General features: G+C 50.9%; 1 protein-coding gene across 1 annotated transcript; it reads left to right on the top strand.

The window, feature by feature from the left end:
• The first annotated feature begins 4,728 nt into the window (after positions 1-4,728).
• On the top strand, positions 4,729-16,827 carry ADM2 (adrenomedullin 2). The gene is made up of 2 exons (XM_060244654.1): positions 4,729-4,880; positions 16,252-16,827. The coding sequence occupies exons 1-2, from the start codon at positions 4,774-4,776 to the stop codon at positions 16,625-16,627; spliced, it is 483 nt and encodes a 160-aa protein (XP_060100637.1). The 5' UTR covers positions 4,729-4,773; the 3' UTR covers positions 16,628-16,827.
• Positions 16,828-27,766: the final 10,939 nt, after the last annotated feature.

Below are 27,766 nucleotides of genomic sequence, written 5' to 3'. Positions count from 1 at the left end.
CCCCCACCCCTGCAGCCTTTACCTAGGAAAAGTACAGTCTTTCTTCATAGTGGGTACCAAAGCAGAAGGGAAGCAACTTCAGAAGGGTATAATGACACAGAGACCACCCTGCAAAGTAGCCATTTTCTCCAGGGGAGCTGATTTCTGCCATCTGAAGAGCAGATGTAACTGAGTGAACTCCAACCCAAACTGGGGAGTGGCAACCATGGCTACCCAGGAGGAAATGGCTGGTTTGGTAGGTAGAGTCTATGACATTGTACCTGTCTGAGGTTCCACCCCTCCTTAAACCCACCCTCTGAAGGTTCCATCCCTCAAATCTGCAGGAATTTGCCTACCTGGAGCTGGCAATTGCTATGTCACACTAGCTGTCATAGGGGACTGCTACTGAACAGGAGCAAATAGCCAGGCCTAGTTAAGTCATGACAGTCAGGTGGCATCAAGTGTTGGGAAATACATGTTAATCTGAGGCTTTGGAATGGTAATAATTGGAGTCGAGGCTTGAGCTTATAAAAAAAAATAAAGTTTACTAGAAAACATCAGGATAGGGTACTTGGGATAAAACAGAAAAGCAATTTAGCTTACCAGCTAGTCTAACTATGTCTGACTACATGGCTACATCCTTTGTTCTCAACTGTTCTTCTCCCCAAAGAGCATTTCGCCAGGAAGAAGAGCAATTCAGCTTGCATACAAGATCAAAGCGTTTCACACCTAACATCCTCTCTGACCAATGTTGTGATCACATCTTTCCTGGGTAAAATAAGCATCAGCCCACATTTGGGTTTAGGTCACAATACATCACTTCCTCTATCAGGTAAACAAACCGTTAACCCTATAATGGCTGGAATGTACATAGCTTATATTCCAACATCAAGTTACCCAGAGGGTGCTGCCTGGCCTAGGGTAATCAACCCCCAGGTGGAGCCTGAAGATCTGGAGTTAAAACTGAACTCCAGATAACATATCTCTCCCCTTCCTGGAGAAAATAACTGCTTTGGAGGGTGGACTCTATTCAACTGAGGGCCCTCCCTTTACAGCCTATCAACAGCCTCTGGCTAGCAGCTTACCCAGTAGCCAGGCCCCATCTGTCCTGGGGCAAGGCTGAAGGGTGTGACAGGAAAGAAGCAACCGCCATGGCATCTGAGGAAATGTTTAATGAATCCACAGTAAAGCGGCAGCCCTTTCTGAGGCCAGTTGATGGAGAGGACACAGAGAGGTGTTGGAGATGTGTCTACCTTTGAGGTAAAATTGTTTTGGCAGTTTGTTCAGTGTTCCCGAGCCTGCAGTAGGCAGGGAACAGGAGTCAGCCAGTGGGAATCCAGAGGTGGTGGCTGACACGATGTGCCAATGGTTTGCTGACTGTACCTGACAACCAACGGGAGAACATAAGAGAAGCCATGTTAGATCAGGCCAATGGCCCATCCAGTCCAACATTCTGTATCACACAGCGGCTATATATATATATATATATATATATATATATATATATATATATATATATATACACACACATACACACTGTGGCTAATAGCCACTGATGGACCTCTGCTCCATATTTTTATCTAACCCCCTCTTGAAGGTGGGCATGCTTGTGGCCGCCACCACCTCCTGTGGCAGTGAATTCCACATGTTAATCACCCTTTGGGTGAAGAAGTACTTCCTTTTATCCATTCTAACCTGTCTGCTCAGCAATTTCATCGAATGCCCACGAGTTCTCGTATTGTGAGAAAGGGAGAAAAGTACTTCTTTCTCTACTTTCTCCATCCCATGCATTATCTTGTAAACCTCTATCATGTCACCCCTCAGTCGACGTTTCTCCAAGCTAAAGAGCCCTAAGCGTTTCAACCTTTCTTCATAGGGAAGGTGTTCCAGCCCTTTAATCATTCTAGTTGCCCTTTTCTGAACTTTCTCCAATGCTATAATATCCTTTTTGAGGTGCGGCGACCAGAACTGCACACAGTACTCCAAATGAGACCGCACCATCGATTTATACAGGGGCATTATGATACTGGCTGATTTGTTTTCAATTCCCTTCCTAATAATTCCCAGCATGGCGTTGGCCTTTTTTATTGCAAACGCACACTGCCTTGACATTTTCAGTGAATTATCTACCACGACCCCAAGATCTCTCTCTTGGTCAGTCTCTGCCAGTTCACACCCCATCAACTTGTATTTGTAGCTGGGCTTCTTGGCCCCAATGTGCATTACTTTGCACTTGGCCACATTGAACCGCATCTGCCACGTTGACGCCCACTCACCCAGCTTCAACAGCACTCCATTTGGCCACCACCATTGGGGAATTATCTATGATACATCCCACTGCAGCCCCTCCCTCCCGAGCCCTGCCCACCCCAGGCTCTGCACCCCAAACCTCCAGGCATTTCCCAACCCAGAGTTGGCAACCTTGGATGAAAATGCATGCTGGATTGGGAATGCTGTAGAAATAGTTTACTTTGAGTTCAGAAAGGCTTTTGATAAAGTTCCACATATTCGTGTTGACCAGTTGGTAAAATGTGGTTTGGATCCTGTTACGGTTAGGTGGATCTGTAACTGGTTGACAGATCTCACCCAAAGAGTGCTTGTGAATGGTTCCTCATCCTCTTGGGGAGGAGTGACAAGTGGAGTGCCTCAAGGATCTGTCCTGGGACCTGTTTTGTTCAACATCTTTGTCAATTATTTGGATGAAGGAATAGAGGGAATGCTTATTAAATTTACAGCTGATACTAAAATGGGAGGGGTTTCAAATACAGTAGAAGACTGTAGATACAGGATGATCTTGACAGGCTGGAAAACTGAGCTGAAACAAAATGAATTTTAACAGGAAGAAATGTAAAGTTCTGCATTTAAGTAGGAAAAATCCAGTGCATCGTTATAGGATGTAGGAGACTTGGCTTCCCAATAGTATGTGCAAAAAGGATCTAGGGGTCTTTGTGGACTATACACTGAACATGAATCAGAAGTTGATGTGGTAGCTGAAAGGCCAACACAATTTTTTGGGGACTGTATCAACAAGTATAGTGGCCAGATCGTGTGAAGTGATGGTATTGCTTTCCTCTGCTCTGTTAAGACCTCACCTCAGCATTTTGGGCACCACAATTTAAGAAGGATCTAGACAAGCTGGGACATGTCCAGAGGAAGGCCACAGAGGTGGTGAGGGGTCTGGAGACCAAGTCCTATGAGGAAAGGCTGAAGGAGCTGGGGATGTTTAGCTTGGAGAGGAGACGACTGAGACATGATATGATCACCATCTTCAAGGACTTGAAGGACTGTCATCTAGAGCAGTGCTCCCCAGCCTTTTTGGCCCCAGGGACGGCAGGACGGAGGCACCCAATTCAGCCTCCCCCCTGTGGTGTTTCCTCCTCCCTCCTTGACCCCCCACACAGCCCCACCCCCGTGCAGTCCTGCTGCCTTCTGTTTTCCTCCCCGTTCCTTCCTCCTTCAACCTCCCATGCAGCCTCCTCCCCATTTCCTCCTCTCTCCTTTGCCATCCCCCCACGCAGCCTCACTGCCTCCTCCTCCTCCCCGTTTTCACCATTTTAAAGCTGGAGAGGGGGCTGTGAAGTGCCTCCCAGGCTGACCCCCCCATCAGCTGATGGGCAGGGAAACCGCTGCAGCAGCAGCCAGCAATGCTGCCCTTTCCTCCTTCCCCAGCCTTAAAATGGTGAAAATGGGGGGAAGAGGAAGCGCTGTGGTGGGGGGGGGGGGGAAGGCTGCACAGCCCATTTCAAACAGGCCGTGGCTGGGTACCAGTCCCCGGCCCAGGGGTTGGGGACCCCTGATCTAGAGGATGGTGCAGAAATGTTTTCTACCCTGAAGGTCAGACCAGAAACTGAGCTGAAATTAAATCAGAGTTTTAGGCTCAACGGGAAGAAGAACTTGCTGGCAGAGCAGTTCCTCGGTGAAACAGGCTTCCTGCTTGGGAGGTTTTTACCAGAGGCTAGATGGCCATCTGAGGAGGGCAGGAAGGGCTGCATCAGTGCTTCGTTCTTAACATGCCCAGGGAAATGCTGGTGGCCACTTTTCCTCCAGGCCAGATTGGCCAGGGATGCTGGAGGTTTTTGCCATCTTCTGGGGATGTGTGGAATTCCTTCCAACGCCATGAGCGAGAAAGGGCTGCCAGGCTTCCGGCTCTGGAGGGAGCTGAGTGCCTCTGGGAGAAGGCGCCATCCGAGAGTTCACTATGTCAGTAGGAGTTGCGGGCCCCGCCCTCCTTCCAGATGCAAGTATTGGGAGGGGAGAGCACCCTGGCCGGGAGGCTGGCACGCAGCCGCGGCTCCCTTGCCCTGACCTCTCCTAGGACCCCGGGCGGGCGGGCCAGCTCCCTTTCATCGGACGGGAGGCCGCTGCCGCCTGCTGGCGGGCGAGGGGACTGTAGGGGGGCGGAGGGGCCGTCCAGCAGAGCCCAGGAGGTCAGGCCTGGCTGGCCGCAGTTCTGCCGCGGGGGGGGGGGGCGGCCCCTTCGCTCAGCCGGGCACCTGCAGCTCCACGTGGCGAGGGGGGCGCCCCTGCATCTCCCCCCCCCCACGAGGCTGCCGCTGGAGCCCCCCTCACCCCGCGGGCCGGCCGGTCCTGGGGAGGGCAGCAGGAGGGACGCCCCGCCCTGCAGGGCTGGAGCCGGGAGAGGCGGCCTGCGCTGCTCCTCGAGGGTATTTAAGACGCGGCCGCCCAGACCGGCTCCGCGAGAACCGCCGCCGCCTCCCCAGTGCTGCTTCCCCGAGAGAGGCTGTCCCCTGGCAGCGAGCACTGGAGGGGGTCTCGTTCTCCTGCGGCCTGGCCATGGGGCGCCTCCTACTGCTGCTCCTGGTGCTGCGCGGCCTGCCCGCCGCTCCGTCGAGGGGGCTCCGCCTGCCGCTGCCACCGCCGCCCGCCTGCCGCTGGCCCAGGTGAGCGCTGCTCCTGCTGCTGCTGCCGCCGCCGGCCGGGCTCCACCGGCTCTCCCTCCAAGGGGGGGGAGGGCAGGGGCTTCTTGGGGCTGGCTCCGGACTTGGCCGCCGGAGGGGAGGGGCGGGGCTTAGGGGCAGCAGCCGTGGCTGGGGGGAGTGAGACGCCTCCCCGGCTGCCCGTCGGGTCGGGGTTTGAGCTTTAGGGCGTCGCCATGCCAGGGGCCTGGGCTCCTTCCAGCTCAGCTGCTGAGTGGTCCCCTCCTCGGAGAAGATGCAGTGTGGGGAGGGAGTGATGGGGAAATCAGCCCCCCCCCATGGAAAAGGGTGCGCAGCAGAAGACCCCCTTGCGTGGGTGCTGACCCTTTGGGTGTGCCCAGGAGGAGCCGGCTGGGTGGCTGACCGAGGCTAAGGGGGAGCAGCCGCTATTGCTGTTGGTGCTTCTCTGCATCCGAGAAAGCAGCTCTGCTTCGTGAAAGCTCTGGTGGGAACGAGGGCTGCTTGTCTTTCCCCCTCCTGTCCAGTCTTCCTCCGCAGACGAGCTGCACTTGGGGTCTGTGTGGTCCGGCATGAAGGGAAATGTGTCCATGCCCAGAGGGAAGGTCGTAGGGGGCTTGCTCTGTGGGCCCTGAGCAAAGCGGCCCCCCAGCCCCTCCCCCTGGGCCTATGGAGGTCTCAACCACATTGTGCTGCTTTCCAATGCCGCCACCCCCTGCCCTGGGCCTGTGGTCTGGGAGCCAGCCTGGCACGCTTGGAGGAAGGCTGCTTGAAGGAGAACCAGGCAATGCCAGGTGCAGGCTTTGGGTGGTGAGGAGGGCAGCAACAGAGGCACCTCAGCCTGCCCCTCTGCGCTGGTCCCAGAGGCGGATTTTGCCACTTGATGGAGGCAGGCCTGGTGCGTGGGAGTAGGTCTTGTTGGCGGCAAGATGCCCCCTCCTCACACCCCGCCAGCGCAGCTCTGTCTCTTCCCCCACCAGAGACTTGGGTGGAGGAAAGAGGCGGCTCAGCTTTGCTCCCAGCTTTGAGCCCTTGGGTCAGCCAGAGCTCTCTTATCTGGGAGACCCAGGTTTGATGCCCCACTCCTCCACTTGCAGCTGCTGGAATGGCCTTGGGTCAGCCAGAGCTCTCTTATCTGGGAGAACTGGGTTTGATTCCCCCTCCTCCACTTGCAGCTGCTGGAATGGCCTTGGGTCAGCCAGAGCTCTCTTATCTGGGAGAACCGAATTTGATTCCCCCTTCTCCACTTGCAGCTGCTAGAGTGGCCTTGGGTCAGCCAGAGCTCTCTTATCTGGGAGAACCGAATTTGATTCCCCCTTCTCCACTTGCAGCTGCTAGAATGGCCTTGGGTCAGCCAGAGCTCTCCTATCTGGGAGAACCGGGTTTGATTCCCCCCTCCTCCACCTGCAGCTGCTGGAATGGCGTTGGGTCAGCAAGAGATCTCTTATCTGGGAGAACCGGGTTTGATTCCCCACTCCTCCACTTGCAGCTGCTGGAATGGCCTTGGGTCAGCCAGAGCTCTCTTATCTGGGGGAACCCATTTTGGTTCCCCACTCCTAGGAGAGCCAGTTTGGTGTAGTGGTTAAGTGTGTGGACTCTTATCTGGCAGAACCAGGTTTGATTGCACCTGCTGGAATGGCCTTGGGTCAGCCATAGCTCTGGCAGAGGTTGTCCTTGAAAGGGCAGCTGCTGTGAGAGTCCTTTCAGCCCCACCCACCTCACAGGGTGTCTGTTGTGGGGGAGGAAGATAAAGGAGATTGTGAGCCACTCTGAGATTCGAAGTGGAGGGCGGGATATAAATCCAATATCATCATCACAAGAATCACAACAGAAACTAAAAATATAAAATGCTCTGAGTCTGTGAAAACAATGAATTGGCATTGCAAGCTTTTCCCCCCACCCCCGGGGTCTACTCAGATTGGCAACAACTCTCCAATGTAATATCCCCCTTTGGCCATGGGTTCGGAGGTCAAAGTACTCACTAGGCACCAGTTCTCAGGTCCACTGAACAGAGACAAGCTGGCTCAAAACATCAACCCTTTATTTGCAAGGACTCAACTCCAGGGAGCATGAGCTTCAACATCTTGCAGCACACACAGTTGCAAGGAAAATGTGGGATGGATTTTCTATTTATTTATTTATTTCGATTTATATCCCGCCCTACCCCACCGAAGCGGGCTCAGGGCGGCCTCTGAGGTCTCTGTGCCCTATGCACCCCACCCCCTCTCTCTCCCTCTCCCCTAAGTCTCATTCCAATTTGAGGAAGCATGTATGCATGCACACAAAAACTCACACCTTAAATAAACCTGTGTTGGTCTTAGAGGTGGGCTAACTGGACTCTGACTTTGTTCTCCTACAGGGAAGGTGACTGTTTTGAAAGCCTCTGTAGGCAGACCAAGAGCCTTTGATGCTGCTGGTTTCAGTAATTCACATCCGCCCCCCCCCACCTGACTGGCATATGTGGCCTCCTGCAGGTAGCTCCTTTCCTCTGTGTGTCCTCCTCTCTCTCTGCGGGCTTTGCTCTCTGTCCCTTTCCCTCCCCGGGAGACTTCCCTGCAGTACCCCCTTGACTGACTGGGGGGGGAAGAAAGTCCTTCCTTCCTTCCTTCCTTCCTTCCTTCCTTCCTTCCTTCCTTCCTTCCTTCCTTCCTTCCTTCCTTCCTTCCTTCCTTCCTTCCGCCCCTCCTGGTCTTGGAGATGCGGGGGTGGGGCAACCACGTCTCCCCTCGTTCTGCCAGGTCTTGACCTCCCACTCTCCCAGGCCATACAGGCAGGAGGAGGCTTGGTCTCACTTGCGTAGGCCCGCAGCCAGGATTTTAAAAGTTGGGGGAGGGCATTTCTAAAAGCCAGGGGGCACTTAGTGGCTCCCCTCCCCTGGCCTGTAGCTACAGGCCTGCCCCTGTGGTCTGCAAAAGAGGACTGCCCCACCCAGCTGGGGGCCTCTGCTGAGGAGCTTAGAAGAGGTAGGGCGAGCAGAAGGGAAGGAGATTGGAAGTCCCTCTGAGACTCTGAGTGAAGGGTGGGGTATAAATCCAATATCCTCCGCCTCCTCCTCATTGTATGTCACCTCTCCAGGGAACCCACCCTAGGCTGCTTCCAAAGAGAAACATAATAAAAGCATGAAATGTTAAAAATTATTAATTAAAACCCAGCATAAATCAATCAAATAGAATAGAGAACATAATTAGGCAGTTTAAAATGAACACCAGTTTTCAGAGTGAAACACACTGTTAAAAGGATAGTAACTCATCAGTGAGCCCCTCTACTGTAATTTGTATACAGATCTTCGTCACAAGTATTTACATTCTCTCTTAGTTAGCATGGTTGATTGTTCTGATGCACTTAAGGTCTATAGACTTTTGTACGAGTCTTCATCTGGTGGCTCTGTTTCTTTACTGTTTTAAAGGCATGTCAGAGGATCTCACAGAAATAGTTTTTGCTTACTCTGATGTATATATATGCAATCATTCCATTTTATGCCTTTTAACCAATTTGCTCTGATATATATATATAATGCCAATAAAGGCTAACTTGACTATTAAAAGGAGGGTAACACATCAAGTAGCCCTGTGGCGCAGAGTGGTCGGCTGCAGTCCTGCAGTCCAAGCTCTGCTCACCACCTGAGTTTGATCTTGGTGGAAGCTGGGTTCAAGTAGCCGGCTCAAGGTTGACTCAGCCTTCATCCTTCTGAGGTTGGTAAAATGAGTCCCCAGCTAGCTGGGGAGGAAGTGTAGATGACTGGGGAAGGCACCGCGTAAAAATGTCTGCCATGAAAACATTGTGAAAGCAACATCACCTGGAGTCGGAAATGACTCGTGCTTGCACAGGGGAATACCTTTTACCTTTAAAACATCAACCCCTTAATAAAGTGCCTGGGTGAACAGAAACCTTTTTTGCCCAATGCCTAAAAAGAGAGCAACGTGGGTGCCAGGGAAGTTTCCAGGGAAGGGCATTCCACCAGCCAGGTGCCAGTACTGAAAAAGCCCCGCTGTGGTTGCCCCTTGGCTCTCCTCTGTAGGTGGGCGGGGGGACAGGGGGCAGGGCTTGTGAGGCAGATCTCCACTGGCAGGCTGGGCGGCTTGGGAGGAGATGGTCCTTCAAGAACTGTCCCCCCCCCCCGCAAGCCTTTTATATGGATCCTGGAAACAAATGAGCAACCAGTGTAGATCTTTCCACACCAGAGGGACACAGCCTTCTTTCACTGAAATTCTTGTACTGTTTTGAAAGGCAGCCCCTTGTAGAGCATTTGGCAATAATCTAACGTGGATGGCTGTGGCCAGTTCATGCTTTCAGAGGAATAACCACAGCTGGTGTATCCACTGAAGTTGATTAGAAGTTCTGTGCGCTGCAGAGAAGACTTGGCCTCCAACTATAGGCCAGGATCCAGCAGCCCTCCCAAGCGACTGACCTGCTCTTTTGAGGGAGTACAGACCCTCTGGGACAAGCTAGCTCATCAGTCCTGGAGCAGCTTTGTCATTGAGCAACAGCATCTCAGTCTTGTCTGGATTGAGCTTTAGTTTTACTGGACCTCATCCATCCCTTACTGCCTCCAGGCACCTATTAAGAAGAAGAGACTGGATTTATACCCCACCCTTTACTCCTCAAAGAGTCCCAGAGTGGTTTACCATCTCCTTCCCTTCCCCTCCCCTCCCCACACATGGCCATGAGGTGGGTGGAGTTGAGAGATTTCTGACAGAAACTGCTTTTGAGAGGAACAGCTCTGTGAGAACGCATTACTACTGAAGGTCACATCAGCAGGTGCATGTGGAGGAGGGGGCAATTAAACCCAGTTCTCCCAGATAAGAGTCGACGCACTTAACCACTACACCAGACTCGCTCTCCAGTGATTCATACACACACCCAGCACTTCTGCAGACCCACCTGACTCCGCTGTTATGGAGATATAGAGCTGAGTTTGTCTGCATATTGATGGCACTTTAGGTGCCCTGGTGAACTTTGAGTGGCTTCATGAAAATCTCAAGCAGCAGGGAGACAAGATGGAACCCTGTGGTGCCCCTCAGAGCCTCCCCCCCCCCAGTCAAGTGAGAGCTGATCCACCAGGGATGGCCCCACTGCTCCTCCTGGCTCAAGACTGACATTGTGGCTGTCTCAGATGAGGCCCAGAGGTTTCCTCAGGCACACAGCTGCTTCATCCAGACACGAAGGACAGTGGGTTCATTCTGGTCTCTTACCACCCCTTCTAAGCACATGAGAGCCAGCAGATGTGTTTATTCCTTGCAGTAGCCAAGGACAAAATCAATATATCTAATGCTCCGTGTGTCTCCAACTGTGGGTGCTTAAACCTAGAGACTGGGGCCATGGACAGACAAGACAGAGCTTTCCACAGCCCTAAGAAAAACACCAGCTGTGCAGAAAAGAATCTGAAATCTTAAAACACACACAAGTGTGTGTGCGTGTGCGCGCTCATGTGTGAAAACCCTCCATAAGGATGGAAATGGTGTCTGTAGCTTTAAGAAACAAATGTTGCTAGGCAACTACCACAGTATTGCCAGCCTTCAAGTTTTGGTTTCTGTCAGTAAAGAGTGGGATAGGGAAGGGCAGGGCAGGGCAGGGCCCTTTCAGCCTGCGAGGGAGGATTCATCGGGACTAGGCTTGACAGCACCTCCAGGTAATTTGCTGCCATATGACTGGCATGACTCACCCAGACCTAGCTGCTTGCAGCATCCTCCTCACAGTGGCCAGCGTGATCTAGTTGCCAGGAGCTTCAGGCGTGAGGCCTACATTTGACTTCCCACTATGGGTGGAAGGAGACATTTTGATGTCCATGGTTCCCCACCCCATCACTGTTTTGGCACGTGAAAAGGCTCATGGGGGGGCAAGAACTCCTGGTTCTGTTGTGGCATTTTTAAATGCCTCAAGTCCTGTTCTAAAGTGGTGGTGGCATCTGCAGGTTGGACCTGTGGTGAGGTTTCCTTTGGCGAGGGGGAAGAGAGAGGCCACACATCCCCCACATGAGGCAGCCAATCCTCCAAGTGCTCACAGGGCTCAGTCCAGGGACTATTGTGAGCTCCTGGAGGACTGGCTACATCAGGGGTGTGTGGCCTAACAGGCAAAGGAGTTTCTGCTACAAAAGAAAGCCCTGGTTTAAAACATACTTAATAGTACACCTTTGTCACTGAGTCTGAAGGCAGATTATGTCATGTAAGTCAAATACAGTCAACAGGATGAGGCATCCAGTCAACAGGGCAGTGGCGTTTGGGGTGCAGAAATCTGAAAACACGTGGAAACCCAAAGCAGCCAAATCAAACGTGCATCTAAAACAAGACGGATTAAACAAAGCAAAAATTCTATAGTAGGAGCATCCTCACTCCAACAGGGAGTAGTCTATAGAGGAAGCAGCATGGCGGCAGCCAAGGGAATAGGCGGGAAGGTCCTCGTGGGTGCCCTGCTGTGCAGCAGAGCGGAGCCTGCCTGGCAGCCTAGGCAGAGTTTCCCTGCAGGCAGGCAGAGAGGCTGCCAGGAGAGGAGGGAGGGAGGGGCTGCGGCTCAGTGGCAGAGCATCTGCTTGGCGTGGGAAGGCTGCAGGAAAAGAGGAACATATGAAGCTGCCTTCTACTGAATCAGACACTCCTGGGTCCATCAAAGTCAGCATTGTCTGCTCAGACTGGCAGCCACTCTCCAGGGTCTCCAGCTGAGGTTTTTCATGCCTACTTGCCTGGACCCTTTTGAGTTGGAGATGCCGGGGATTGAACCTGGGACCTTATGCTTACCAAGCAGAAGCTCTACTACTGACTCACCATCCCTCCCTTCAGGAAAGCCTGTTGGAGACTTTCAGGAAGGGGAAAAGGAAATAAGAGGGGTGGGGGGGGGAGGAAAATGAAGTCCATCCCCCCACAAATCCGTGTGAGTCCCTCACTCACAGCAGTCTATTTTGGTGAAGGGAAAATGCAATCCAGCACAAGTCTGGAGCTGAAATGGGTGGATTTTGTATGCATGTGAACTCTGCCAGCTTGTGCCATGGACTGCAATAGGGCCACGAGCTCTGTACTGAGACCAAGCCCACATTTCTCAGCCTCTCCTTTTTGCTGAGTTTTTGTCATGGCTTGAACTGCTTATGTCATTAGCAGCCTAATGGTTACTGGTGCGTGGCTCATGAGCTTCAAATTCTGGCTACGCTTGCACTACAGCTCTGAACCGAGGAGCTATATCTATCAAATGCTCTCTGAGCTTAACTTGTCAAATTGGTCAGCACATATTGAGGAAAGAAATCAAAGCAATGGGTCTATCTCTAGAACGACTGTCCTTCACCGCCACAGCCCAACAAATTAAAAACAGGTTGCTAGATACTGAGCACCAAGAACTATACAGTCTGGCTAAGAAAACTTGTTCCCACTGAGCTTTGAGATCCCTCTTAGTACTGGGGAAAGGGCCTTCTATCTATCTGTCTTGCAGGTGCCACAGCAGCACAGAGCTTTCTCCTTTGCCAGATGCAACGCCATGCCCTCTGCCATTCTTTATGGCAGATTCAACAAGACAGCCTACTCAGTCAGATACGGCTTCTGTAAACTAAAATGTGTGGAGTCAGTTACTCATAGTCTTTATTGTTGTTTGGATACAGATTTTCGTCACAAGTATTTACATTCTCTTTTAGTTAGCATGGTTGATTGTTCTGATGCATTTAAGGTCCATAGACTTTTGAACAATTCTTCATCTAGTGTCACTGAGAAAGTGGCTAAGTTTCTTTACTCTCTTTTAAAGGCACACCAAGGGATCTCATAGAAACAGTTTATGTTTACGCTTACTCTGAGATATATATATGCAGTTGTTTTACCTTTTTAAACTAATTTGCTCTGATATATATATTTATATATTTTATGCCAATAAAGGCTAACTTGACTTGACATGGCATTAGTGGCCATGCATAGGGTATAAGTAACTGACCCTCCCCTTGGAAGTCAGCTCTAAGAAGAAAGGTCTTGCTGTGAACATGTATCTTTTCAATGAACTCCTCCTTTGATTCAAAGCAATGAGGCTGAGTTGGTGAGAGCTGCACAGAACCTGACCAGGCCCTTGTCTGCGATACAGCAAATGGTTTAAAGATGGGAAGCAGGAACCATTTCTTAGGCAGCTGAATGAACGAACACTGTGACAGGCTTCTGTGGGGATCAGCTCTGCTCCTTTACCTGTTGGGCTCCCAAAGCCTGTGCATTTTCAGTTGCCAGCAAGTCCCATGTTGAGGGTTTCTTGCCTGCAGAAGATCCCAAGATTGCAGCATGTGAAACCCCTCCTCCTCCCCTTTACTGGTGCTGTTTTCAGGTCTGCAAAACCAGGGCGGTGTTCGTTTCCGCCCCCACTGCCCATCTTCCTCGCCTTAGACCGCTTTGAAACCAGCGCGGCGAGTTGTGCTTGCCTGACAGAACCTCCTGAACTCCCATTGTGACATCCCTTCCTCACGTGAGTGACTGCCTGCCCGCCCGTCCACTGGTTTTAGGGAAGCCGTGGGAATCATGGAGACGGTGAGGGGGGGAACTGGAGGAAGAGGAGAGTGGGACAACACTGCCAGTGCCCCAAGTCACCCTGGGGGCCCCCGTGGGGATCAGCAGCAAGCAACTTGCCTGTAGTTCTCTTTCTGCAACACTGACGGGAAAGATCCATAAGGGTGGCTGATGGGGACAGGAACACTCCGGAGGGAGCTGTAAGCAGAGCACTTCCCACTATGCAACCACAGGCTCCAGCAGCAGGAGGGAGCGGATGGTCCTGCTGAAGTCCCTCCCTCTTCCCCGGAATTCCCCATCCCCAGACAGGCCGGAATTCCCCATCTCAGAGGCCTCAGGCCTCCGCCAGCCTCCCCATCTCCTGCTGCACCACTTGCTGCTGTCTGTGCTGTGGGCAGGCTGGACAGTACGGCCCACTCTCCTTGCCCCACAACAGGTCTGCTTGGCGCCTGCTCACCTCTGGAGCATGCACACACACACCAGTCACACAGGTGTGTCTAGTGACTGGGTAGAGCCTGACTGCATGGAGGAAGGAAGGGAGAAAGAGAGCTGCCAGCTTCAATGTGCATCCTGCAAAGCTGCACGCGCACACAAACACACACACGCCCACCCTTTCTTCAGAGCAAGAGGCTGAGAAAGGAATTAGATTGCTTTCTTCAAGGCTGCACTACTGTGGTCAGTAAGCTGCAGTCATGTCATGAGTGATATTAGGACTAACTGAAGCAAAATAAAGACGGGAGCCAGCACTGGAGTTCCCCCTCCCTCCTCATCAGGCTGCCTCCTAAAGCTGAAGACCAAAGGGAGGGGCAGGGGGGGCTGACAGTAGAACACATCAAGTAATGTGTGAGAGGGCATGTGTGTGTCCCAACCAGCTCATGGCAGCCCAACCAGCGGCTTTCCAGGCAAGTGGTGAAGGGGGGTGGGGTCGGCTGTGGCCTTCCTGAGGGGGGGTCTCCCACCCGAGTACCCACCCTGCTGAGCTTCCCCTGAGCTCGAATGAAACCATTAAAAGGCGTAAAATTTAAAAAAAGTGACTAGCTACCGGAAACCCAGGATAAAGTAGTATTTGCAGTGTTATGAGCCAGGCCAGAAGCAAAGTTAGGAGATCAGAGCCCGGCTTCAAAGCAATGTGATGGGTCGGTGCCCAGAGGATGCTGAGGTCGGCCCCAGGTGAACCTTGAGGGCAAGAAGGGCATTCCTTTCCACCACAGACCAAGCCGTGTCTCTGGATGCCACACCACCACACACAAACACCACAGACACAGAAAGCAGAGTGTGTGGACTGGGGGTGGGACCGTAGGGGAGGAGGCGGTCCTTCAGATACCCTGCCTGCCCCCCCCCCCCAAACCAGCACTTTGAACAGTGCCTGGAAAGAGAAGGGCTGTCAGCGCTGATTCCTCAGAATGAGGGGCTACTCCAGAGTCAGAGGCCGGGTCTACTTCCCACTGAAAATAAAGCCATTCAGAAGGGGCACTTTGATTTCTTTCTCCTTCCTTTGCTGCCTGCAAGAGGCGGAGTTGGATGGGTGGGATCCATAGGCAGGCTGGTGGCTGCTTGACTTAGCTACAAAATGGAAACTGCATTCCACGTTTGACCAAATGCCCTCGATATCTTAGCAGCGCCATAAAGGTCCCGTCTCTCCCAGGCTAGCAGGAGGATGGGAGGAGGGTCCTTGGTGTGGTTCTCCATCTGCCTCCTAGAACATAAGAGAAGCCATGTTGGATCAGGCCAATGGCCCATCCAGTCCAACACTCTGTGTCACACAGTGGCAAAAATTTTTACATATACACACACACTGTGGCTAATAGCCACTGATGGACCTCTGCTCCATATTTTTATCTAAACCCCTCTTGAAGGTGGCTATGCTTGTGGCCGCCACCACCTCCTGTGGCAGTGAATTCCACATGTTAATCACCCTTTGGGTGAAGAAGGACTTCCTTCCAATAGGGAAGGGCATGACTGAAGGCTGAAGGCTGGGGAGACCCTCGCCAAGTGGCTGGAATCAAGAAGGCAGAGCAGCTTATTACCCTTTCCAAGGTGTCAATGCAATCTTTCCTGGATGGGTAACAAGATCTGGTTTCTCCAGGCCCCAAATTCAGATCCACCAATGGAGAGAGGCCAAGCCATGTAGTGTTGTTTGAATGCTTAATGCATGCGTGCATCACCAGGGGAATAAGAGCCTCGGTCATCCTCTGTATTAGCTGAAGAACTTGGGATGTCCTGAGGTTTTCTTGAGCCTTGTGGGCCCAATAGCTCCCTACCTGTACTGGTATTCTAATAAAAGCTTTTCCGGTTATTTTCTCTACTCGCAGGACCCTTCAGTGTGTTTCTCAGTTGGGCTTGAGAACACAGCAGTCCACAGGCTTTCTGTGGAACAGCTATGTAGAGAGTCGGCTCCCCGCTGTTTGGTGGTGTCCCAGGTGCCTTTGTTTTCCAGTGGGGTGGACCTGGCCTCTGGATTTCAAGGGCCAGGTCTTCCCATAGAAAGTGACAGCCCTTTAAAATTTAAGTGCGCACACAGGATGCCAAACAGAAGTTTGCCGGGGGCCCTTCCTTTCTCCCCCTCTCTGCTCCAGGCTGCAGCTCCCCAGGCCACCCCCAAACTCTGGGAGCTTCAAGGAGCATCCCTCCTGGAAGGCTGGGGGTCATTCTGGTACCCCTGAACCTCTTCACACACACACACACACCGCAAATAGAAACACAGGAGGGCTGGGTTGGGTGTCCTAGTCTTCTATCGTTCCAGTGGCCACCCACACTGCGAAGCAGGACAATCCAGACCCAAGCTTAGCAACTGTGTCAGCAACTAGGGCCTGGTCTCTTGCATGCCTGATTGTGCTCTCAGAAGCCTGTTTGCCTTGCACTGCAAGCGTGGGGGGCAAGGTCTGCTGCCACGTAACCTCTCTTTTCTTTGTCTGCTTCAGGATTCCTTCAGACAAAGCCCAGCACCCAGCCTGGCTGATGACGGAGATGCCTTTCCGCAATGCTCTCAAGTCTTGGCTGACTGGCAAGCAACCTCTGCTGATCCTAGCCAGCTCGTTAGAAGACCCTCCTGCCTTCCTTCAGCATCTCACCAGCAGCAACTCTGGCCTCGCTGCATGGGCAGAATTGCATTGTAGAAAGCAACATGCAGCTGCCCGCCGCCCCCACCGCCTCCGTGCTCAGCTGATGCGCATTGGCTGCGTCTTGGGGACGTGCCAAGTGCAGAATCTCAGACATCGGCTCTGGCAACTGAAGGGGCGGCCAAGAGGTCAGGACTCTTCCCCCGTGAACCCCAACAGCCCACACAGCTACGGCTGAAGGCAGATGGCTGCCCAGGACTACACAGCATCTACAGCACGTGTCCCGCCCCCCCCCGAGACACTCTACATAGCATCTACTGTTTGAAGGATACCCCCCCAAATCCCCACTCGTCTTTGTTTGCATTGCCTTCTGGACCGCAGGGTGGGTTTGTTCACTGGAAAGAGAAGGGATCTGAAATAAACGTAACTGTATCCCTGGATAATACTTGGAAGAGAGATCAGAAATGGGGTGGCACTTGGCTACACACATCCAGAGCAAGCACGGACAGCTCTGGGTCATCACCCCTGGTCCGCCAGAAGAGGGAGGCCGGTGCACATCTGGGGGGCCTTCGAGAATCTTTACACCATGGCGGGGGGGGGGGGTGGATAGGCATTCCACACTGCACCACAGTTCTTAACTCTTCTCTGCCTTGATTGTGGAACAAACTGAAATGTAGGCTGCTGTGTGCGTAAACTTGGTCAATTAACATTTTGGGGATCTGGACTTGGTTATTTTGGACCCAGCTTGTCATGGGGACACAGAGAGCTCTGCTCTGGCCTCTTCAGCGAGAATTCAAAGTCAAAATTCGGCCCTTTCCCAATGTGTGTCAGGAGGCCAAATAAAGCTTTCTTGTCCTGTCAACCACACAACCCACCTTTCCCCAGCTTCTGACTGGCCAGGTGGGCGTAAACGTGGAAGGGCTTGTGCTTCAGGCGGAGAGGAGGTGGTGGGAAGGAGGAATGGCTCTCCTCTCCTCTCCTCTGGCTGGCAGTAGGCCTTCCTGTTCCTGTCAACGGAGGAGGTGCCTCCTGGTGTTCTGCATGCCCACTGTGGAACTACCCCATGTGCCTGTCAGGTGACCTTTCTGCCACAGGGCATTCGGTGGTTGTCGTCATTATCGGTATTATTATTACAAGCATGTCTATCGTGACTTTCCACCCAGTCCAGTCTCTCCAAGTTGGCAAACATTAAAAAGTATTTAAAATACAAATATATACAAAACAATTAAAAATGATATCAATATATAAAACCACACACACACGGAGGAGGGCTAACAAGAGTTACTGAGGGGAATGCTGAACAAAACAGAGGAGGATGGAGACGGGCAAATCTCTCTGGGCAGGAGAATTCCAAGGTTTTGGTGCTCCAACTAAGGTAGCCCCTTCTTGGGTAGCCACCCCCCGAAGCAGGGCCTCAGAAGTGGACCAGATTAATTGGGTAGGTTTACATGGGAAGAGGAGGGGGGCCTTCAGGTATGTGGGCCCCAAGCTTTACAGGGTTTGGGGGGGGGATATGATTGTTGCGTGTGTGTGCGTGTGTCTGCACCTAGACGCCATGGTGACCTCTGGTGATTGACCCTTACTGGGGGCTTGGAGGATATTCAGAGGTGGCTGAATAAAGCCTGCCCCTGGCTCTGGTATTCCTTGGAGGTCTCCCATCCAAGTACTTGCCAGGGTCAGCCCTGCTTAGCTTCTGAGACTGGGCTTGCCTCAGCTATCCAGGTCAGGGTGCCTTATATGGTTTTGAAGGTCAATCCCAGCACCTTGAACTGTGTCCAGAAGCAAATTGGGAGTCAATGTAGATGGAACAAGACTAGAGTGATACGGTCCCCATGGCCCACTGGCTGCCTCTTTCTGTACCAACTGTGGCTTCCGAACAACCTTCAAGGGCAGCCCCACATACAACATGTTGCCACTCTGGTGTGTGTCAACATGGTAACATTGAGATTAGATCAGCAGTGGCAAATGTGTGGCTCATGAGGTGGTGGGAAGGAATGACTCTCCTCTCCTCTGGCTGAGACCCTGGAGAGCTGCTGGCTGAGAAGTCTGGCTGGCATCCAGTAAGTCTTCCTGTTCCTATCAATGGAGGAAGTATTTTCATTTCATTTTATTCAATTTATATCCCGCCCTCCCCACCGAGGCAGCTCAGGGCGGCTCACAATATAAAATTCTAACAATCAGATTAACGAATATTAAATACATTAAATAGTTTACAGCAGTTAAAACAAGAAAACTATCAATGTGCTATCCTACAACCTTCCTTTGGGGTTTTTCAGGTACCGGTCAGTTATATGCCAACCGGAAGAGGACTGTCTTACAGGCCCTGCAGAACTGCCCAAGGTCCCGCAGGGCCCTCACCTCTTCCGGTAGCTGGTTCCACCAGCAAGGGGCTGTAATCGAAAAGGCCCTGTCCCTGGTTGACTTCAGATGGGCCTCCTTCGGCCCGGGGATTGTTGGTAGATTTTGAGAACCAGATCTAAGCGCACTCTGGGGAACATGCGGGGAGAGACGGTCCCTAAGATAGGCAGGTCCTAGGCCATATAGGGCTTTAAAGGTAATAACCAGCACCTTGTATCGAACCCGGTATATTATTGGCAGCCAGTGCAGTCCCCGGAGCCCCGGCTGAATGTGCTCTCACCTGGGGAGCCCTAATAACAGCCAGGCAGCAGCATTCTGCACTAGCTGCAACTTCCAGGTTTGGCACAGGGGTAGCCCTCTGTAGAGGGCATTACAGTAGTCCAACCTTGCTGAGCAGACAGGTTAAAACAGATAAAAGGAAGTACTTCTTCACCCAAAGGGTGATTAACATGTGGAATTCACTGCCACAGGAGGTGGTGGCGGACACAAGTATAGCCACCTTCAAGAGGGGTTTAGATAAAAATATGGAGCACAGGTCCATCAGTGGCTATTAGCCAGAGTGTGTGTATATATAAATTTTTTTGCCACTGTGTGACACAGAGTGTTGGACTGGATGGGCCGTTGGCCTGATCCAACATGGCTTCTCTTAACCTTGAGGTGACCATTGCATGGATCACTGTTGCCAGATCGTCGTGTTCCAGGAAAGGGGCCAGCTGCCTTGCCCACTTAAGATGAAAGAATGCGGACTTAGCAGTGGCCGCTATTTGGGCCTCCATTGTCAGGGCAGGCTCCAATAGTATCCCCAAGCTCTTGACCCTGTGTGCCATTGTCAGTGGCACACAGTCAAAGGCTGGTAGGGAAATTTCCCTTCCCGGGCCACGTCGACCCAAGCAAAGGACCTCTGTCTTCGCTGGGTTTAGTTTCAATCTACTCAGCCTGAGCCATCTAGCCACGGCTTGTAATGCCAGGTCCAAATTTTCTGGGACACAGTCAGGCCGGCCGTCCATGAGTAGATAGAGCTGGGTGTCATCAGCATATTGGTGACAACCCAACCCATACCTCTGGGCAATCTGAACAAGGGGGCGCATGTAGATGTTGAACAACATTGGGGAAAGCACCGCCCCCTGAGGCACCCTGCAATCAAACGTGTGCCTCCGGGACAGTTCACCTCCAATCACCACCCTTTGTCCCCGACCATCGAGGAAAGAGGAAAGCCATTGTAAGGCCAGGCCCTGAATCCCCGTGTCGGCGAGATGGCAAGTCAGCAACCGATGGTCAACCGTATCGAACGCTGCCGATAGGTCTAACAACATCAGTACCACCGAGCCACCTCGGTCCAGATGCCGCTGAAGGTCATCCACCAGAGCAACCAGCACTGTCTCCGTCCCGTGACCTGGGCGAAAGCCGGACTGATGGGGATCGAGAATGGAAGCATCCTCCAGAAAACTCTGTAACTGCAACGCCACTGCCCTCTCGGTGAGTTTACCCAAAAAGGGTAAATTCAAGACAGGCCAAAAGTGTGCCAATTCGGCTGGATCTAGTGTTGATTTTTTCAGGAGAGGGCGGACCACCGCCTCTTTAAGAGGTGCTGGAAAATGCCCTTCCATCAGGGATCTATTCATGATATCCCGTACAGGGATATCTGAGCTCCCTCTGGCAAGCTTTAATAAGCCAGGAGGGGCAAGGGTCCAGATCACAAGTTGTAGGGCGTGCAGACAAGAGGATCCTGTCAACTTCCTCCAGGCTGAGAACATTGAAACAGTCCAGAACACGATCCGAAGACAGGCACAGAGCCTCGGGTTCGCATACTGTCTCCAATGTGGTGGGGAGGTCGCGGTGGAGCAATGCAATCTTATCTGCAAATAAATTTGCAAAAGCCTCACAGCCGATCTCCAATTCCTTAGAATTTGGTCTGCCTTGTGGCAGCATTGTAAGAGTCCAAATTGAACAATTGAGCAGGGCGCGAAATTGCAGACGCAATCTTAGCTACAAAGTATGGTTTTTTTGCAGCTTTGACTGCCATCTCATAGGACTGCATAAACTCTCTATAAGATGTTCTAGTCGCTTTGTCTCGAGTACGCCGCTATTGCCTCTCTAGTCGTCTGAGTCCTCACTTTAATTGCCGCAACTCCTGGTTGTACCAAAGTGCCGGCTTTGGACGAAGGCGCAGAGGATGCCTAGGTGCGATTTCATCAATGGCTCTGGAGAGTCTGTCATTCCAAGACTCCACCAGGTCATCCAAGGAATTGCCAGGAGGCCAGGGATCCTGTAGAGCCATCTGGAACCATTCCGGGTCCATCTGGCTCCATGGGCAAGCTAAAATACGTTCGCCGCCTAAACGGGCTTGGGGTGGGACATCCACACGAGCCTTAAGGGCATAATGATCCGACCATGGCACTGCTTCAGCAGTAATATCGTCCACTAAAACTTCTGCCGTGAAGACCAAGTCTAACATGTGCCCCGCCTGGTGAGTGGGCGTTGTAACAATTTGGGAGAGTCCTAGTGTCGCCATGGATGACACTAGGTCCATCGCCTGACTGGAGGTCGCGTCATCGGCATGGACATTGAAGTCACCCAGGATCAAAAGCCTCGGGTACTCCAATGCCCAGCCTGTTGCAGCCTCCACCAGGGACGGTAAGGCGCCAGCTGGTGCATTAGGTGGTCAGTACACCAGCCAGATCATCAACCCCTCCCCAATGTCCCATGCCAGACCGGCACATTCAAAGCCCTTGATCTCCGGGGCTGGGAGAGCCCGGAAGGAGTAAGCCTCTCATATGAATAGAGCCACTCCTCCCCCCCACCCACTAGTCCGTGACTGGTGAAAGACCAAGTATCCTGGAGGGGCCATCTGGGAGAGAGCTACGGTCTCCCCATCACGCACCCAGGTCTTGGTCACGCATGCCAGGTCCATATCCTGCTCAAGCAGGAACTCCTGAAGGGTAGAGGTCCTATTATTTATGGACCTGGCATTGCATAACACCAGTGACGGAGGCGAGTACTTTAACCTGGCTCCACTACCTGTCACCGTCGGGATGAGACACAGGCTGGAAGGGGGTCGAGCACTGTCATGTCTTATAATTTGGCCTGTTCCCACCGTCATACCTTCCCCTCCCCAGGAGTACTGGAATCCCCAGGCCAGTCATCTTCTGCTGGTGTCCACCAGAACTTCAGACCGGTGAAATAGCTGAACCTACTCCCTCCTCAACCCTCCCTTCTCTAGCCAATCTATCAATTATGCTAACCTGCCAATAGTGTCTAATGGTTATTTAATTAAAAACCCCACCCCAAATCTACCCATTAATTCATTAGCTAAAAAATAATAAATTAATTAACTCCATTGGCTCCTTAAGTATAAAACCCTCCCAATCAATTACTCTTCCCCAATTAATTTGCCACAGATACAGTTTCCTCAAATTAGCCAATTAATGAAACAGTAATCTAATTTAAATAACCAAGAAATTAATTTAAATAACCAGAGGGCTCCTATCAGGCTGCTGAGCAATTCTCTGTCGTCTGCTTCTTTCACCCTCTCTCTTGCTTCCTTCTGCAGCACAGCTTGCTTTGCCAGGCTTGCTCGGTCACACAGGAGCTACAGAGCAAAGGCTCTATTTTCTCTATTGGCTGAGGCTCTTTCCCTGGGAAGGAAGGGGGAGGAGGGAAAGTTTGCTTTAACAAGCTCTTTCAATCATACAGCAGAGCTACTGAGCCAAGCCGCTGTGCCTTCTATTGGCTGAGGCTCCTCCCCCTCCTGGTCCCCTGGGGAGGGATAAAAAGGTTGAGAGCTTCCTTTGCCCAGTTCCCTCAATCCAAAACACAAAAGAGAGCACTTAAGACCAATGAAGTTTTGTTCAAGGTATGAACTTTTCGCCTTGCTACAAAGTGTGTGTGTTGTTGGGATTGTAATGCCAGGGCTTTCCTGGCTGCAACTGGATTTGCCTCCCCTTTATCACTGTACTAGGGATTAGACCAATTTGAAGGAAAATACAATGGGATCTGGAAAGAGGCTCTGGTGAGTGCCCTCCCACCCTTGGTGTCTTCCCACTCCCTAAGTGAAGGCATTCACTACCCACCACCTCAAGGGGAGCTGATCTCTGCCATCGGAGAGCAGTTCTAATTCTGAGTGATATCTAGCCCTCACCTGGAGATTGGCAACAGTGGTTTTCCAGGAGAAATGGCTGGTTTGGAGGATGGCATGTATGGCATTTTACCTGTCTGAGGTCCCACCCCTCTTAAAACCCCACCCCTTAAATATCCTGGAGTTGGCAACCCTATCTTCCTCCCTTTATCTGCCCCTTTGACTTCAGCTTTCGATTGCCTCCCCACTCCCTGCAGCCTCTACCTAGGAAAAGGGCAGTCTTTCTGCACAGTGTGTGTGTGGGGAGGAACACAAAGAAGCTTACATCCATCTCTCGCCCCTTTGATCTGCAGCACATCCCTGGAAGGTAAGTGAGGCTGGGTGTGTGTGACTGGTCTGAAATCACCCAGTCAGCTTCCACAGCAAGAACCTGGGTCTGGGGTATCCCACTCTGAAGCCCAAACTCCTCCTATGCCCTCCTCAAACTTCACAGCAGAATCTCCAGAGATTTCCCACCAACCTGGAACTGGCTCAGGAGTGGCCCCAATGACTTCTCCCTCAGAGGCCTTTAGTGATACCTTTCAGACGAACAGTCTGATAACATTGACTTCAATCTCTGTCACTTGTTTTTTCTCCCTATTTGTTTCTCCCTCTCTGTATCTGGCCTACTGCAACAGGACACCATTTCCCCCCCTAGGTGTTTCCTTCCCAGAGGAGGATAGGGAGGAGTCCTCAGCCAATTGAGAGAAAGCTTTCCTTCCTCCTCCCTCCCTCAACCAATTGTGGGAAGGCTTTCTCTATGGCTCTTTCCCTCCTCCTCCATCACTCAGCCAGTCAAGGGAAGGCTTTCTTTGTCTGCAAAGTTGTGTGACAGGCAGCTAAGCTAATGGGAGAGTAGGGGGAGGCAGCAATGCCTGAAACAAGGTTGGTTGCCTTTTACTGACTGAATCAGCTTGGCTGGCTAGCAACAGCCACTCAGGTGGGAGAGAGGAGTGAACCAATGAGTTCTCCTTCAAAGACCAAACAGGACTTGGAAGGGCCTCCCCCACTGACTCATGTTTGGTTGATTTTACTGAGAGATGCAAGATTAATTACCCAGCAGCAGCCACTGCCTGGCAGTTTCCCCAGATGGACAATTGTCATCTGTCCAGGGGCCTCCAATGGGTGGGGGAGAGTAGAGTCAGCCAATAGGACAAAACAGTAGACAAGTTTCACCTTTAAGACCAACTAAGTTTTATTCAGAATGCAAGCTTTTGTATGTTCTAAGCAGACTTCATCAGACAAAATTGGAATGGCAAGCAGTCCTAAATATAGAGGAAGTGGGTAGTGAGTTGGTATGTAGAGTCATGGGAATGTTTTTAGCAGATTAAAAGAATCACAAATTGGGGTCTGTGTTTGTTAGTGTTGTTAACTGGGCTGAAACAACAGTGGAGAGTGATAAAAAGCAAATAGATGTTGTAGGTGTGCCATAAATCTGGGTATCATTCTGGCTTTGTTAGTTGTGGGTTTAAATAGAGGGCATTAGTTTCTCATAAGAACATAACATAAGAACATAACAGAAGCCATGTTGGATCAGGCCAATGGCCCATCCAGTCCAACACTCTGTGTCACACAGTGGCCAAAATTTTATATATATATATACACACACACACATACACACACACTGTGGCTAATAGCCACTGATGGACCTCTGCTCCATATTTTTATCTAAACCCCTCTTGAAGGTGGCCATGCTTGTGGCCACCACCACCTCCTGTGGCAGTGAATTCCACATGTTAATCACCCTTTGGGTGAAGAAGTACTTCCTTTTATCCATTTTAACCTGTCTGCTCAGCAATTTCATCGAATGCCCACGAGTTCTTGCATTGTGAGAAAGGGAGAAAAGTACTTCTTTCTCTACTTTCTCCATCCCATGCATTATCTTGTAAACCTCTATCATGTCACCCCGCAGTCAACGTTTCTCCAAGCTAAAGAGTCCCAAGCGTTTCAACCTTGCTTCATAGGGAAAGTGCTCCAGCCCTTTAATCATTCTAGTTGGCCTTCTCTGAACTTTCTCCAATGCTATAATATCCTTTTTGAGGTGCGGCGACCAGAACTGCACACAGTACTCCAAATGAGACCGCACCATCGATTTATACAGGGGCATTATGATACTGGCTGATTTGTTTTCAATTCCCTTCCTAATAATTCCCAGCATGGTGTTGGCCTTTTTTATTGCAAACACACACTGTCTTGTTATTTTCAGTGAGTTATCTACCAGGACCCCAAGATCTCTCTCTTGGTCAGTCTCTGCCAGTTCACACCCCATCAACTTGTATTTGTAGCTGGGATTCTTGGCCCCAATGTGCATTACTTTGCACTTAACCACATTGAACCGCATCTGCCACGTTGACGCCCACTCACCCAGCATCAACAGATCCCTTTGGAGTTCCTCACAATCCTCTCTGGTTCTCACCACCCTGAACAATTTAGTGTCATCCGCAAACTTGGCCACTTCACTGCTCACTCCCAACTCTAAATCATTTATGAACAAGTTAAAGAGCATGGGACCCAGTACCGAGCCCTGCGGCACCCCACTGCTTACCGTCCTCCACTGCGAAGACTGCCCATTTATACTCACTCTCTGCTTCCTATTACTCAGCCAGTTTTTGATCCACAAGAGGACCTGTCCTTTTACTCCATGACTCTCAAGCTTTCTAAGGAGCCTTTGATGAGGAACTTTATCAAAAGCTTTCTGGAAGTCAAGGTAAACAACATCTATCGGGTCTCCTTTGTCCACATGTTTGTTCACCCCCTCAAAGAAATGTAACAGGTTAGTGAGGCAAGATCTTCCCTTGCAGAACCCATGCTGAGTCTTCCTCCATAACCTGTGTTCATCAATGTGCCTACTCATTCTGTCCTTGATAATGTTTTCTACCAACTTTCCCGGTATTGAATTCAGACTGACTGGCCTGTAATTTCCTGGATCTCCTCTGGAACCCTTTTTAAAGATGGGGGTGACATTTGCTACCTAGGAAGCAAATGTTCCAGTCCTCAGGAACGGAGGCAGATTTCAATGAAAGATTACAGATTTTTGTCAAAAGATCCACAAGTTCAACTTTGAGTTCTTTCAGAACTCTCGGATGTATGCCATCCGGACCGGTTACTTATTAGTTTTTAATTTGTCTATCAGTTGTAGGACCTCCTCTTTTGTCACCTCAATCTGACTCAGGTCTTTCAACACCCCTTCCAAAATTAGTGGTTCTGGGGTGGGCAAAAAGTTCTCATCTTCCACAGTGAAGACGGAGGCAAAAAATGCATTCAGCTTCTCAGCCATTTCCCTATCCTCCTTCAGTAATCCTTTTACCCCATGGTCATCCAAGGGCCCCACTGTCTCCCTGGCTGGTTTCCTACTTCTAATATATTTGAAGAAATTTTTATTGTTGGTCTTTATGTTTTTTGCAATATGCTCCTCATAGTCCCTTTTTGCCTGCCTGATCACAGTCTTGCATTTGATTTGCCACAGCCTGTGTTCCCTTTTACTAATCTCACTTGGACTGGTTTTCCACTGCTTAAAGGAGTCCTTCTTACCATTTACAGAGGTTATAACATCATATAGTTTGCCATTAGAAAAAAATACATTAAAATATAGTGGAGGATGGGTTAGTATATGTAATAGGATAAACAGCCAATATCCCTTATTTGGGTATGTAAATACACCCCCCCCCCAATATTCTGATACACTGTTCTAAAAGAGAAATACATTCTAGTTTGCCATTAGAAAAAAAAGGGTACATTAAAATATACTGGAAGCTGGGTTAGTATATGTAATGCGATAAACAGCCCAAATTCCTTATTTCGGGGGTGGCCAACAGTAGCTCTCCAGATGTTTTTTGCCTACAACACCCATCAGCCCCAGCCAGCATGGCCAATGGCTGGGGCTGATGGGAGTTGTAGGCAAGAAACGCCTAGAGAGCTACCCTTGCCACCCCTGCCTTATTTGAGTATGTCAATACAAAAGAAACATTATTCTGTGCAAGAGAAATACATTGGAATATTGTGGATGCATAGCTATACTCAGAGTTGGTTTAGCATATGTAATGAGATAAAAAAAAATCAATATTCCTGTTCAGTCCTGGGGAGGTGTTTGTTCCAAGTTTCCTGATAATTTGTAATTCAGCAATTTCTCTCTCCATTCTGTTCTTGAAGTTCCTTTGCAGCAAAACAGCTACTTTGAGGTCACCCATTGAATTATCAGGAAGGTTAAAGTGTTCTCCGACAAGTTTCTCAGTTCTGTAATTCCTGATGTCAGATTTGTGTCCATTTATTCTTTGGCCCTATGTAGACACCTGAAGGGTATTGTTGGCATTTAATGGCATATATAATGTTGGAAGATGGGCAAGTCAGCCTTTTACCATCTGCGGATGGCAAAGCAGTTGGTCCCCTTTCTGGAATGTGCCGACTTGGCAACAGTGATCCATGCGACGGTCACCTCGAGACTTGATTACTGCAATGCTCTCTACATGGGGCTGCCCTTGTCCCAAATCCGGTGACTTCAGCTAGTGCAGAATGCTGCAGCCAGACTTTTGGTGGGAGTTCCTCCACGGAAACACATCCAGCTTGTACTGAAAGCGCTGCACTGGCTGCCGATACGGTATCGGATTTGCTTCAAGGTGCTGGTCATTACCTTTAAAGCCCTATATGGCCAGAGTCCTGCATACCTTAGGGACTGCCTTTCCCTGCACATGCCCCAGCGAGCACTTTGCTCAGGGTCTCAAAACCTGTTGGCAGTCCCTGGAATCAGAGAAGCGAGGCTCAAAATGAGAGCTGGGGCCTTTTCTGTTGCTGCCCCTAGCTGGTGGAATGAATTGCTGGAGGAGGTTAGGGCCCTGTGAGAGCTTTAATAGTTCCGCAGGGCCTGCAAAACGGCACTCTCCCGCCAGGCATTCACATGATGGTAACAAC

The sequence above is a fragment of the Heteronotia binoei genome, chromosome 8, assembly GCF_032191835.1.
Source record: "Heteronotia binoei isolate CCM8104 ecotype False Entrance Well chromosome 8, APGP_CSIRO_Hbin_v1, whole genome shotgun sequence".
Classification (NCBI taxonomy): Eukaryota; Metazoa; Chordata; class Lepidosauria; order Squamata; family Gekkonidae; genus Heteronotia; species Heteronotia binoei.
The sequence above is the reverse complement of the archived record's forward strand: the minus strand, read 5'-3'. Positions and strand labels throughout refer to the sequence as shown.